General features: G+C 28.3%; 2 protein-coding genes and 1 pseudogene across 2 annotated transcripts; 1 reads left to right on the forward strand and 2 right to left on the reverse strand.

Moving 5' to 3' along the window:
* Positions 1-1,382: 1,382 nt before the first annotated feature.
* On the forward strand, positions 1,383-2,198 carry LOC110615645 (actin-depolymerizing factor). The gene is made up of 2 exons (XM_021757640.2): positions 1,383-1,782; positions 1,880-2,198. The coding sequence occupies exons 1-2, from the start codon at positions 1,535-1,537 to the stop codon at positions 2,028-2,030; spliced, it is 399 nt and encodes a 132-aa protein (XP_021613332.2). The 5' UTR covers positions 1,383-1,534; the 3' UTR covers positions 2,031-2,198.
* A 115-nt stretch (positions 2,199-2,313) lies between these two features.
* LOC110611064 lies at positions 2,314-4,427 on the reverse strand (annotated as a pseudogene).
* A 1,359-nt stretch (positions 4,428-5,786) lies between these two features.
* On the reverse strand, positions 5,787-8,924 carry LOC110621768 (O-glucosyltransferase rumi). The gene is made up of 6 exons (XM_021766065.2): positions 8,611-8,924; positions 7,148-7,665; positions 6,853-7,045; positions 6,700-6,764; positions 6,403-6,613; positions 5,787-6,307 (listed from the first exon to the last, which is right to left on the reverse strand). The coding sequence occupies exons 1-6, from the start codon at positions 8,893-8,895 to the stop codon at positions 5,924-5,926; spliced, it is 1,656 nt and encodes a 551-aa protein (XP_021621757.1). The 5' UTR covers positions 8,896-8,924; the 3' UTR covers positions 5,787-5,923.
* Positions 8,925-14,164: the final 5,240 nt, after the last annotated feature.

Raw genomic sequence — 14,164 nt, forward strand, 5'->3', positions numbered from 1 at the left:
ATTTAATCACTAAAATTTTAAAAAATTTATTAATTAATTTTTTAAATTTTTAAAAAATTTATTAATTAATCTTTTATTTTAAATTTTTTAATAATATTTAATTGTTAAAATAAAAAAATTAATTAATAAATTTTTTAAAATATTAAAAAAATATTTTAATATATTTTTTAAAATTAAAAGAATAATTAATATGTTTGATCATATTATAAAAATCGAAAATAGTTTTTTTTTTTTTTTGAACTGGACCGAAAATAGTTGAATGTATGTGTTAGAATCGTTTTGAAAATAATATTTAATAAAATGAAAAATTAAGTCCAAGTAATGGTAATTGGTGTGTTGAATGTGTAGGATCAGCATTTTCCACTTCAAGGAATATATACTTTACTACTCTCATGCCCCACAGGCACCACCATCACACCAAATTGAAAATGCCAAATCCTTTTTTTTTTTTTTTTTGTCTTTTTGTAATTTAAATATCTTCATCATAAACCCATCTCAATACTTATGTGGAAATTAATGATGTATGCTTTATTTTATTTAATTCGCATATTCTTTATCAAGGTGGTAGAGTAGAAGAAGACATTAGAATAGTTTAGTCACTATTTTTAAAAAAATGGAAAAAAATTAAAAAATTATTTAAGGGTCCATCAAAATCCATCATATATGCAATGATAAAGCTAATAGACAACTAATATTTTGGTATTATATATGAAGGTGAGATTTGGAGATCAGGTTAATTATCTGTGTTAACATCACACAATAATTTGACAATTTTTTTGTTAGATTAACTAATTACATATGATTTTCTGACTTGATTTGATGATTAAACTCATATTATTCACATGGATTTGTATATTTAAAATCTTAAATTAGAAAAAAAAAATGTTAATTTTAAGCGCAAAAATTTCAACAGCCAAATTAAGGAAACTTTTAATTACCATTAAAAATTGGAGATAATGAATATTTATCTATATACTGCCATATAACGTGGCAACTTTAAAGTATGTTGTGGACGTGATCAGCTCAAGGAAGCAGAAGCCAATGCCAACCCTTATTTTTCCCCCACAAAAATCTCACTATCTTTGCCTTTCTTTTTTTTTTTTTTCTCATGCTTTATCAAAACCAGGGAAGATCTCTTTTTCTCTCCTCTTTCTTTCTCTCATCTTTTCTATTCTCTTTGTTCTTTTCCTTCTACCTAATTTCAGGACAACATGGTATGTTCTCTCTCTCAGTTCTTTCCTTTTTTTCCCAATAAATTATGTTATGTCAAATGAACAACACATTAACAAAGTTTCAGATCTAATGGAATTTTATGTATTACATTCATGAAACCCATGTTTATTTCCCTGTCTAATTTTCCTCTGATTACATGCAATTGAATTTTGAATATAAATCTTTATTCATTTGATTCTTATTTTATTGTTCATTTAAATACAATTCAATAAATCATGAATGTATAAAATGTTATTTAGATCCAACAGATGAAAGTTATATAAAATTTGGGATATGGTGATAGGCAAATTCGGCATCTGGCATGGCAGTGAGTGACGAGTGCAAGCTTAAGTTCTTGGAACTTAAAGCAAAGAGGAACCATCGATTCATTGTCTTCAAGATCAATGAGGAAAACCAACAGGTGAAGGTAGAAACGCTTGGGAGCCCCCAAGCATCTTATGATGATTTCACTAAGTCCTTGCCTCCTAATGAGTGTCGTTATGCTGTTTTTGATTTTGAGTTCACAACTGATGAGAATTGCCAGAAAAGCAAGATTTTCTTCTTTGCATGGTAAGCGATTCTACATATATTAATCTTTCTTTTTTTTTTTCCTAATGAATTTGAATATAATGACAATCACGTTAATTTTAATTCGTCATGCATGCAGGGCTCCTGACACATCCAAGGTGAGGAACAAGATGCTGTATGCAAGCTCCAAGGACAGATTCAAGAGGGAATTGGATGGTATTCAAGTCGAGCTGCAAGCAACTGATCCTAGTGAGATGAGCTTGGATATTGTCAAAGGTCGAGCTCTCTGAATTCAGAAAAATCACACCCATTATCTCTTCGCTTCATTTTTTAACTGTTGCTTATGATTGTTTCATCTTTTTGAGTTTGAATTATTACCGGAACGTACGTAATTACTGTATTTCATCCTTTTTCTTTCATTTCCTCTATGAATTTTTGTATGCATGTTTTATGTTTGTAGCCTCATCAATAGCGTCATGCTCAAACTAAATTATTATTCTTACTATTATTATTAATCAGATTCTGTTGGAAACGTTTATGAGAAGAACTATAAGATAAGCCTAATGTTATCCGCTACTTCAGGATAAAGGATTTCTTGTTCAGATTTTCCTCATATTCATTCTGCCACATGGCTACTTGTCTCATGATATTTTCATTCCTCTCAAAGAGGACTTCAAGAGCTGCAGGTTCGAAAAGGGGAGGCATGGTGCATGGAAGTCTTTCGCTAGGAAACTTTACCATTGACTCCACCATGAACTTTCTCTGTAAACCTTTCTCTAAACATGCCAGTGATTCTGAGCAAATCTCAACACCTCCTGCAGGTATTTCAGGTTTGAATTTCAAGAGATTTGCATATTCTCTCAACAAATGGAACATGTATGCATACACGTGTTCCATTTTCACATTCTCCTTAACATATCTGCTTCCTGCCTTTCCAATAGCTTTTGCCTGCAATTCAAAGATCAATATTGGAAAACCTTATCCTGGACTCAAGAAACATACAGGTGGATCCCGAAACATTTAACTGGTTTTAATCCCTGTGGTTGTAGTATACCTTGTGAGGGTGAGTATTGCACCATTCCACCGCAAACTTGATATCTCTGCACTTGTTTTCTTTTCTAATGGGCCAAAAGTGCTGCATGGGCACCAAATTAACTTCTCATGAAGAAATCGAAGTAATCAGGTTTCATCAGCAGGGTCATGGAATCGCATGATAGTATATACTTGAAACTCACAGACCATGCCTTTCCTTCTACATAGATTTTGTATCTTCACCAACCAATAACTTAAGAGTTAAATCCCATCAGCAAGCAAAAACCAATATACGTAAGAGAAAAATCGTTACTTTATACCTATGGGTGCATTGATCTTCTAAATTTGAATGTTGAAATCCTTGCAGCATTTCTTTATCCCAGTTCTGCAAAAACACAATACATGGAATTGATCCAGACTCACAAGTGTTGTCCAAATTAATATACAAGAGAAGACGTATGACTCAGAAAATAAACTAGCCTGTGAATATATGTGAGCATTCCAATCTTGCTTGTTTGAGACATTGCATCTCAAAAGATCGTTCCTGTTTGGTGTTATATAAGCGTTCCCTTTCCAGTAGGCATAGGGTTCTCTATCCTTCCACTTCTTCCTCTTGCTGCCTTCAATCAGTAGCCCTGCCATATCTTCCCATGGTTTTATGTTGATCTCAGCCCTACCACCGCAACATATATTTGAATTTTTATTTTACTAAAGTTTACGCATACCGACCGCAATCAATGAATTAAGTAAAAATTATAACAATTTTGATAAAACTTCTCATAATGAATGAGTACACATCAGTTCATAATTAATGTGGAGACTAAAGAGATAAGAATACTCTTTCAAAAAAAGAGAAAGACATTACCAACCCCAGAAGGACCAATCACGGGAGGTGTCGTGGCATTGGGTCCCTGATTGTCACGTTTTGCAAATGCTGGTATGTCGTCACAGTTCTAGGTCAGGTATCCTTCCAGGGTACAACCTCAGAAGCTGCAAAAAACTCCATAGTGTAAACAAGTCTCTTGTTTGATAAGATTTTTTTATCTCTCTCCACATATGCCTTGCCCTTGACAATAACTAGTCTAAATTGTGCAAATTCTTTAGCTCTTTCTATCATGTCCCTCGAGATTCCTGTACTCTTCCATGGCCGGAGATCTTCGTGGATCCACCGGAAGTACTCCGGACATGTAGCTTCTGAAGTTTCATGAGATTTAAATGCCGCCGGATAATTGCCCTTGCATGTTTTCGCTAAGGTTTCATTGGAGCAATTCAAAGGAAATCCAATTGAATTTTTCGTGCCTTTTGTGACAAGGAACTGAAATTGAAACATACAAGGAGATTAAAGACAAATTTAAAATTTTTTAAAACTAAAATAACTAAAATCATAATAAAATTAGAATAATTAAATTTTTAAAAAATTTACTAGTTCACCTCTATTTTGAAATTTTTTTAATTAAAATGTCTTTATATTTTATAAAATCAAAATTATTTTAATTTTTATCAGAAAGATTAAATAGTATAAATTTTTAATTTGCTATATAGAGAGATCTTACAACATTAATCCTGAAAATGAAGGCACCAAAGCGGAGAACGAAGAAGAAAAAGTTGAAGCCCATCTCTGAGGGCTCCATAAGCTGTTTAGAGATGATCTCCATGGTTGGAGGAAGAGTTGATAAGATTTAGGTATGCCTTTGCCATTCATGTTTACAGAAATAATAACAGAAAATATAGGGTTTGTTTCTCAAGTATCACAATTCTTGCACCTTTCCTTTATATTATTGCTAAATAGTTATGGTAGGTTACAGCTATAAAGTTTCATTCCTTATTATGTCTTAAAGAAATTATGAGAGGTAAAAATTCTATAATTATAACATTTTAATAAATGTTATTTATTTAATTTATAATGATATTATTAACTTTTTATAAATTATTGCAAATTAATACTTATTATTTAAATTAATTATAAAAAATATAGCATCATTTTTTAAATAAAAAATATTGCGTTATGTTTAAATCGAATAAATCTGAGAGGTTTCAAATTGTATTCCACCGATCCATTTCAAAAGAAAATTATAACATAATTTTTCGATAATAATCATTATTTTGTATTTAAAAAATCTAACCCATATAAATACAAAACTTAAACTTTTTGATTTTTGCAGAAATAAAAAATCATAATTAAACAAATGGTTAATATTTTAAATTAAATTTAATAATGAAAATTAATTTGGAATCAATTGAAACGAAATTATTAAAATTTGAAAGTTACACAACTAAAATTCAGTTGTAAACTTTTTTTAGTTTTAATCAAACGTCTCAATTTTATTAATTTAATTCTTAAATCTTCACATTAATTTTAATATAACAATTTACTTGGATGCACACCATGGAATTCTCAATAATGACTGGGAGATAATGAATGAAAATTAAAAAAAAAAGTCCAAACATTTATTATAAATTACATTTATAGTTAAATTTTAAATCTTCAATAATAAAACCATATATTTTTTATTTGTTACAATTATAATTAAAATATTAAACTGAATTTGAAATAGTTAATAATAAGTTATAATTAATATGATATAATCTTTAAATTAATCTTTTATTAGTTAAATATATTAGCAGTCCGTCAAGTCTGGAACTTTGCGCCATTTGTCGGAGAATTGTACATTGAAAAAATTTATACTTTTCTCCCCAAGTTTGCACCATGTAATCCTTGATTTTTATCTCCACAAGATCTCATTTCTATGATTCCACATTCTCAACTCAGATTTGAGATGCTGCACCAGTTGATTTTCTGAGTTGTGAAGAGATCTAACCTCATCCACACTTTCCCAATTAACAAAAGAAGAATTTAGGAGGATAAGATGCTGTCTAGCTACATGTCCAAAGATCTCCTTGTCCATATCTTTAATTTCTGCCTCAAAATTTCAAGCACTTCACAGGAAATATTTAAAATTTTACATAGTTGAAAAAAAAAATAGTTGTAATCAAATAAATTAAATAAGTGCCTCACTCAAAACCAAATCATTATTATTATTATTTGAAATTTTTAAATCTTTTACTTTTTAATGTACAAGAAGTTTACATACTTCAAAAGTTTAGGATAAAAAACTATAAGATGAGCCTAATATCATCAGCCTCTTCAAGCTTAATGATTACGAGATCCTGATGATTCCGTCTTGTTCGAACTTTCCCAGTATTCATTTTGCCACCTTACTACTTGTCTTGTGATATTTTCATTCCTCTCAAAGAGGGCTTCAATGGCTGCAGGTTCCAAAGGAGGAGGCATGTTACATGGAAGTGTATCACTTGGAAAATTTACCATTGAGTCCACCATGAACTTTCTTCGTAAACCTTCCTCTGGACATGCCATTGATTCCGAGCAAATCTCAACACCACCTGCCGGAATTTCAGGTTTGAACTTCAAGAGCTTTGCATACTCTCTCAACAAATGAAACATGTATGCATACACGTATTCCACTTTCAGATTTTTCTCAATAAATCTGCTTCCTGCCTTTCCAATGGCTTGTGCCTGTAATCAAATATACAATATAATGCCTAGCTAGATGAAATATATATATATATGAAAATAACAATTGGGTTCAGTCCTTGTGAGTTGTAGCATACCTTATGAGGATGACTATTGCCCCATTCCACAGCAAACTTGATATCTCTGCACTTGTTTTCTTGACTAATGGGCCAATAGTGCTGCATTGGCACCAAGCTTCTCATGAAGAAATCATAGTAATCAGGTTTTATAAGCAGGGTCATGGAATCGCATGAGAGTATATACTTGCCACTCACTGACCATGCCCTTCCTTCTACATAAATTTTGTATCTTCACAAATAAAAAACTTCAATATATTAAATCTCATCGGCAAGCAAAAATAAAAAATAAAAATTGAGAAAAATCATTATGAATACCTATGGATGCATTGGTCTTCTAATCTTGAATGTTTAAATCCTTGCTCTATTTCTTTATCCCAGTTCTGGAGATGCACAATATATGGAGCTTACATGCATGTTTAACATATTCAGATTTATTACAAGGAAAGACAGAGAGACAAGGGAAGTAACCTGTGCATAGATTCGAGCATTCCAGTCATGCTTGTCTGAGACATTGCAAGTCATAAGGTCTTCTCTGTTTGGTGATACATCTGGGTTCCCTTTCCAGTAAGCGTAGGGTACCCTATCCTTCCACTTCTTTTTCTTCGTCCCTTCTACAAGTAACTTTAACATATCTTCCCATGGTTTTATACTGAGCTCAGCCCTACAACAACAGCGTGTACGTGAATCGAGTAAGGCTAAAGAAGATGATGCTCATATTTCCTTTGAAAAAAAGAAAGAAAAAGGAAGAAAAGCAAGACATTACCAACCCCAAAAGGACCAATCAGGGAAGATGATACTCAAGTGGTCTGCATGTCCACAGTACTGAAATAATGGAGGAGGCGACGTCGCATTAGGTCCCTGGTAGTCATTTTTTACAACCCTAGGCATGTCACCGCACCCAAACATGAGTTCTAGGTCAGGAATCCTACCAGGGTACAACCTCAGAAGCTGCAAAAAACCCCATAAAGTAAACATGTCTCTTGTTTGAAACGATTTAAAATATGTCTCCACATATGCCTTGCCCTTCACAATAACTAGTCTAAAATTTGCCATGTCTTTAGCTCTTTCTATCATGTCCCTTGAGATTCCTGCACTCCTCCATGGTTGGAGATCTTCGTGGATCCATTGGAAGTAATCCGGACATGTGGAGTTTGAAGATTCATGAGCTTCAAATGTCATCGGATAGTTGACATTGCATGTTTTTGTTAAGCTTTCATTGGTGCAAGTCAGAGGGAACCCAGTTGAATGTTTGAGACTTTTTGTAGTGAGGATGTTAAAATACTGAAAATGAGACAAATAAAGAGATTAAACTGAAATTTAATTTGAAAAAGTAGAATTAAAATGGTGTCAGATAGAAGAAAATTGTGTAAATTATGACAACCTGTTGAATAATATGAACAAATGAGTTGCTTGGTTTTGAAAGTGAATTCATTTTATTAAATATTTGTGTATCATAATCTATTTTACTGAAAAGTATTTTAATATTTATTTATTCTCAACGTTAAAAATCACCTTACAAATTGATTTAAATTATTTTTAATAGTCTCATAATTTTCCTTTTTATTTATTATAATTAATATATAAATTGAATATTGTAATCTCTATTTAATTTTATATTATTTTTAATATAATTTCTCAATTGTTATTTTTTTAATAAATATTTAAAATATCTCTTAATATTTAATAAAATTTAATGTGAATATAATTAAAAAATATTTTAATAAAGTGGACAAATATTATTTATGTAATATGATAAATAGTCAAAATTGATAATGATGTTTAAGGAAATGGGATAAGAATTGAAAGAAGCAAAAGGCTTTAGAATTCTACATATCCTATTAAATATTTGTGTTTGAAATAGTCTAAAGCTGATCTTATTATGTGGCTATGCAATAAGTGTGATGACATTTTGAAAAAGAAAATGAAGAAAAAGAGGTTGGCAAAGGACACATGACGCAACTTCCAATTGCAACTAGAACTAGGAGAAAATATTCTACTCTTTCAAAATTCTTTGCATTAAAATATTTTTTTTTTTTGAAAAAAAAAAAAGAAGAAGAAGAACATATCCTTGGCGAATCTCTATATATCCATTTTCCGATGTAAACAGAAATTGGGATTGAAAGGAAACTCTCGTGAGATCGATCTTTATTCTTTAACACGACAACAAGAGCCTCGTATTTGTTTACGAGACGTGGAAATTATATTCATATAGAAAAGAAAACTTACAGGATCAATCCTGAAAATAAAGGCACCAACAACGAGGACGATGAAGAAAACCAAGGCAGAAGCCCATTTCTTGGCAGCACGATACGCAGTAGAGAAGTAGTCAGTTTGAAGTTGATCACCATGCAAAGAGGAGGAGTTGGCTTTATCTGCCATTGACATGTAATTTAGGAAATAGCAAGAGAAAATAAAAGTTGGTTTTTCAGGTTTTTGGACAAACGGGGTTTGTGGAGAATCACAAATCTTGCACCTTATATTATTAAATACAGTGATTCTCCGGAGAGTCATCTCATGGTGGGTTAGTGTAAATCACTACGCTGGTTGGTAGGTAGGCAGGTTCACATAAAATACCTTTTATTTATTTATTAATTAGAAGAAAGAATTCTATTATTATTAAAATTCTTTTATTGGAAAAATATTTTATGGTATAAATATCTTCACATATCAATTTCATTTAATTTCATTCCACGTATATAGATTTTTTTAAGTCAATTCTGAGGTGTAAATTTTAATTTTATTTGTATGCTTTAATTATTTACTATATATACCAATTTATTCAAATATATTAAATATTATTTTAAAAAACCGTTATTTTAAATTGAATTTCAATTATATATATATATATATATATATATATATATATATATATATATATATATATATATATATATATATATAATTGTTATTAATATTTTAAAGAGTAAATTATATTTTAGTCCCTTAATTTTAAAATAATTAACAGATTGATTCTTATATTTTTAAAATCGAACACTTAAGTTTTTGTATAATCAGTCCGTCTAGATGTTTCTCCATTTATTTTTACTGTTAAAAGTGTAGAAATGTTTTTATTATTCTTTTTAAATTGATAAACTACACTTAAATACTTAATATAATTAATAGATAGTTCATGTATTTTAAAAATTATACACTTAAATCTCTAATGGTTAGTTTATTCTCATCTATTATAATTTAAATATTTTGATTCTTTATTTTTTATTTTAAAAAAAATCTAAATTTTTATTAATTTTTATTTATAATATCTCATTTAACTAATTTTTAATACTTTTTATTTTTCAAATTCCATTCATTAAAATATTTCAATATTTATAATTTCAAAAATTTTTAAAAATACTTAAAATTTCAGCTATTTTTAAGTGTTGCCAAATAATTTTTAAATAAACTGTAAACTTTTATAACGAATATTTTAGAAATATATTGTACTTTAAAAAAATTGATCATCCATTAGTTTTAAACAAATATCTATAACTGTAATTTTAGATGAATTAAATATAAAATAATTTAAAGATTTAGTTTTAAAAATATAAGGGTTGATCCATCAATTATGTTAAAATTTAGAAATTAAAATATAATTTATACAATATAAAATTTTCACCTTTATTGAAAATAATTTAAGTGTTTATAAAAATATTTTAAGTATTTAAAATATTTATTCTCTTTTTAATTGGTTAACTAATGAAATTAGGGATGAAAGTAATTCAATTCAGACGAATTAATTATATAAAAATCTAAATGTTTAATTTTAAAAATATAGTAATCGATTTATTAATTATATATCTTAAAATTTAAGAATTAAGATGTAATTTACTTTATTTTTTGAAAGATATATATGAATCTTGATATATTTAATTACTTGAATAACCAAATAAATAATTAAATACATAGATTAAATTGTGTCTCACTCAAAACTAATTATTATTAAATTTGGAAAACTTTAGTTCTTCATGTGTAAGGTATTGTTCAAGAAAAACAAGCAATAACAATAGAAACAGAAAAAACCCAATCAAATTGAAATCAGACCTCTTGATCAGACAATGAATTCCAATCCCTCTTTCCACGGCAATGGATTTTAGTTATTGTGATCTCTAATACATAATTCAAATTACAGTTGAAACCTATCTTTATATTTAAAAGGTATCGAATTTATAAGGGATGTTCATACTTTTTACTATTCTCACTCCAACTAAATAAATAATAAGAATTAAAATTGAAAACATGCTATTTTTAAACTTTCAAGAAATATATCCAACATATCTAAATATAAAATAAATAAATAAAATTAAAGTTTTTATAGTTTCTAAAAATATTATATAAATAAAATAAAATTACTACTTAATTTAAAATTAATTAGTTAATTTATTGATTTTAAAAAATATTTTAAAACATCTATAATATTTTAAAAAATCTATTAATTAGTCCATTAGTTATTTTTACTTTTAAGTATTTTATTATTTAATTTTTATAATTTTAAAAAATTTATTAATTAGTCTCTCAAATTTATAAAAAAAATAACTAATTAATCCTTCGGTTTTAAAAATATTTTAAAATTTTTTATAATACTGAACGGCTAAAATTAATAAAATAACTAGTAGATTTTTTAAAATATAAAAAATATTTTAATATATCTTTTAAAATCGTTAATTTTTTTTATATTATAAAAATTAGATAATATTTTTTTCTATTTATATTCAATTAAACAGGTAGCATATAGTGGATTAATATATATATATTAATTCGATAATTCAATTTAAAAATGAAATTAATAAATTAATTTTTGATAAAATTGGTAAATTTATTATAAGTTAATAATAAAATTTACTATAAATGAACAAAATTTCATTCTTATTAAATTAGTTTTTATGAGTATTTATGGGCATCAGTTTCATTTGATATCATTCCATATATATATATATTTCCTTTTACGTATTTTAAATTTGAATAGTAATCAAAGTAAGTAAATAAATATATATATATTGATTATATCAAATTAAATATAATTTCTAGTATTAAATTTGTCTCCTCTCTCTCTCTCTCATACTTAAATAATGGTGGATTTCATTTTTGTATTAATTAAAAAGAAAATATTAAATTTTTATTCGACCATGTTAATAAAAATGAATTTACTATAATATTTAAATTTAAATCTTATCTAAAAAAATAAGAAAATATTTATTTATTTTTGGTAACTTGTTAAGATAAATTAAGAATTACTTTATTAATCAAATAAAATATAATTTTATTAATTTCTCCCATATAGTAACTCTTCTTGACAAGAAAGTTACCAAAAATAAATAAATATATTGAGATTAATTTTTTTTTAATATATTATTGATGCTTAATTTGCATATTTTATTATTATTATTAAATACAGGAGAGGGTGACATAGAGTGGGGCTAAATCACCACTATGGTAGTGTATATCTTATTTAATTAATTATAATAGTCCATAACAATACAAGTCAAAGTAGAAATAATTAAGGTCAAATACAATATTATTTATTTATTTTTGGAGTTAGATTCTATTAAACTCTAATGGATTTAGCTTTTTTTACCAAGAAACTGTTCTGTGGGAGATCATATGGATCATCAACTTCCTGTGGATGCCACTTGGTTGTGCCTCTTAAGGATCACAGAGGTGGTGGGCCGATGGAATTTCGGCCCTGAAAATCCTTTGACTTGACCAAAGGCCTGTCATCACAGTCAAACATGAGCTCTAAGTTCAGCAATCTCCCAGGCTACCACCTGAGAAGCTGCAATACATAGTATCCCACAAAGTAAACGCATAAGCTATACAAATTTGGATGTAGCAAGTAAATTTATCTAATATTTTTAATCTATGATTAAATTACTCCATTTTAATATAAAAATTAATTATAAATTATAAATTTTTTATTATTTTAATTATAATATAAACAATTATGAGGGCATGCAATGACGGAGTCATGAGCTTCCCTTTGATAGGGCACCGGCTGTGCCGCTGCGGCACCTTCATTTCCTCACAGTATTTTCCGGTCGCCGGTACGGCACGTATCCCTTGCCGTACTTTCCTTCCGCTCCGAGGGCATGGAATCACATGCTCATATAGCCCATCCTTCTGCATAAATCCCAGTATCCGTGAACTTTTTTTAATACCACTGAAATTTCTCCTTATCAATTTGAAAAATAATTTAAAAAAAAAAACGTATTTAGATTGTCAGCAGTGTATTTGAGATCTTTAATCAGTTACTCCCAACTTCTTCTTGTTTCATAATTTTTATTTATTTATTTTATTTTATTGTATATATTGAAAAATATAATTTTTATTAAATTTTTAATTATATTTATTTTAAATATATTAAATTTTATTAAATATTAAAAAATATTTTAAAAATAAAATAAAATAAAATTATAATAATCAATTTATATATTATTATAATTGAGAAAAAAAATATAAAAAAATTATAAAATGAAGAGAATTTTACTCAGTGCCATGGAGGATTCGTCTCTGATGAGTATTGTTAGAATCCACTAAGGAGACGTTTGGCTGCGCATTTCTAAATGGAAAAAGCTAGTTTAATGTGTAAAAGAGTATTTAAACACTAATCAAAATCAACAGAACGAAATCAAATTTAGTATCTAAAATCGAATGGGCTAAATTGATTGAAAGTAGGTTTTGTCTTGTTCGGCAGCTGATTTATAAAGCACCACTCGTGTCCTCTGCTGCTTGAAGATATTTTATTATTATTTTTTTAATAAAACAATTTATTTTGCAATGTATGGATGTTTCTTCCTCAATATCCCTCATGAATAAGATCTTATCTATTGCATTAAAAAATATTATTAACGTTTTTTTTCCTCCAATCAGTCGTTTTAGACCTTCACAAGAAACTTAGATCCAAGCCATAGTACTTTTCAAAAGTAGTAACAATGTTATAATTAAAAAGAATACTCTCGAATATGAGAAAAATAAAATAGAGAATCAAAAGAAAAAATTATAAAGAATACTATATAAAAAGAGAAAAAAAATAGAGAATTAAAAAAATAAAAAGCAGTATAGTAGAAAACTTCGTCCGAGTTTATCATTATTTTTGTTTGAATCTTTTATTATTTTTTTAAATGTTTTTATTTTTTTTCTACTCGTTTTCAAACGAGAGTAGTTTAATTTTTTTTGTTTGTTACTAACATTCTTTTCGAAATTCCTCGCTATGAACAGTTGCATTAGTGATTTTTTTTTTTCTTTTGTTTGTTGTTTGTTTTGTGTATTTTTATATTCTCAAACTTGATCTTGTGAGAAATTTAATGTTTGTTGGATCTTATTAAAATTTCGACTGATACTTCTAGTTTGAAGAATAGCTGTTTGCGTGATATTGGTGTTTCCAGTATCACATCGATACGTTCAACGGTCACACTCCCGTCGATCATTATTAGCTGAACTCTGTGATGTTTCCTCCCTCGATCGCCGCTGTCGATGAATAACTCCTAATATTGAAAGTCTGTAGCTTACTTGTGTGTGTTGCATATTCATTGCTTCTATTCTTGTTGCTTCTGCTCTTGCGTGTTTGCGATGATGTTTTATGCGATCGGTGCCACTTTGGTAGCGTTAATGCATGTCGCCCACTGTTGTTTTTTTGTGTGGTTCTTTTTTGTGAGTTTGCTTGCTTGTTCCGGTCTCAGTTCCGGTGTAGAGAATTGTGCCAACGAGTAAATGCTTATCGGTGGACTCGCGGTGCTGTTGGTAGCTGACGCATGTGGTTGAATCGTTCGGTTTTGTTTTTGGTTTG

The sequence above is a fragment of the Manihot esculenta genome, chromosome 1 (assembly GCF_001659605.2).
Source record: "Manihot esculenta cultivar AM560-2 chromosome 1, M.esculenta_v8, whole genome shotgun sequence".
NCBI classification, from domain to species: domain Eukaryota; kingdom Viridiplantae; phylum Streptophyta; class Magnoliopsida; order Malpighiales; family Euphorbiaceae; genus Manihot; species Manihot esculenta.

Coding starts and splice junctions, on each gene's coding strand:
- LOC110621768 (XM_021766065.2), bottom strand. CDS start 8,895: ATGACTCTCCGGAGAATCACTGTATTTAATAATATAAGGTGCAAGATT. Junction 6,765..6,852: donor ATGCTCGAATCTATGCACAG/GTTACTTCCCTT, acceptor GTGCATCTCCAG/AACTGGGATAAAGAAATAGA. Junction 6,308..6,402: donor GCAATAGTCATCCTCATAAG/GTATGCTACAAC, acceptor ATTTGATTACAG/GCACAAGCCATTGGAAAGGC.
- LOC110615645 (XM_021757640.2), top strand. CDS start 1,535: ATGGCAGTGAGTGACGAGTGCAAGCTTAAGTTCTTGGAACTTAAAGCA. Junction 1,783..1,879: donor AAGATTTTCTTCTTTGCATG/GTAAGCGATTCT, acceptor TCATGCATGCAG/GGCTCCTGACACATCCAAGG.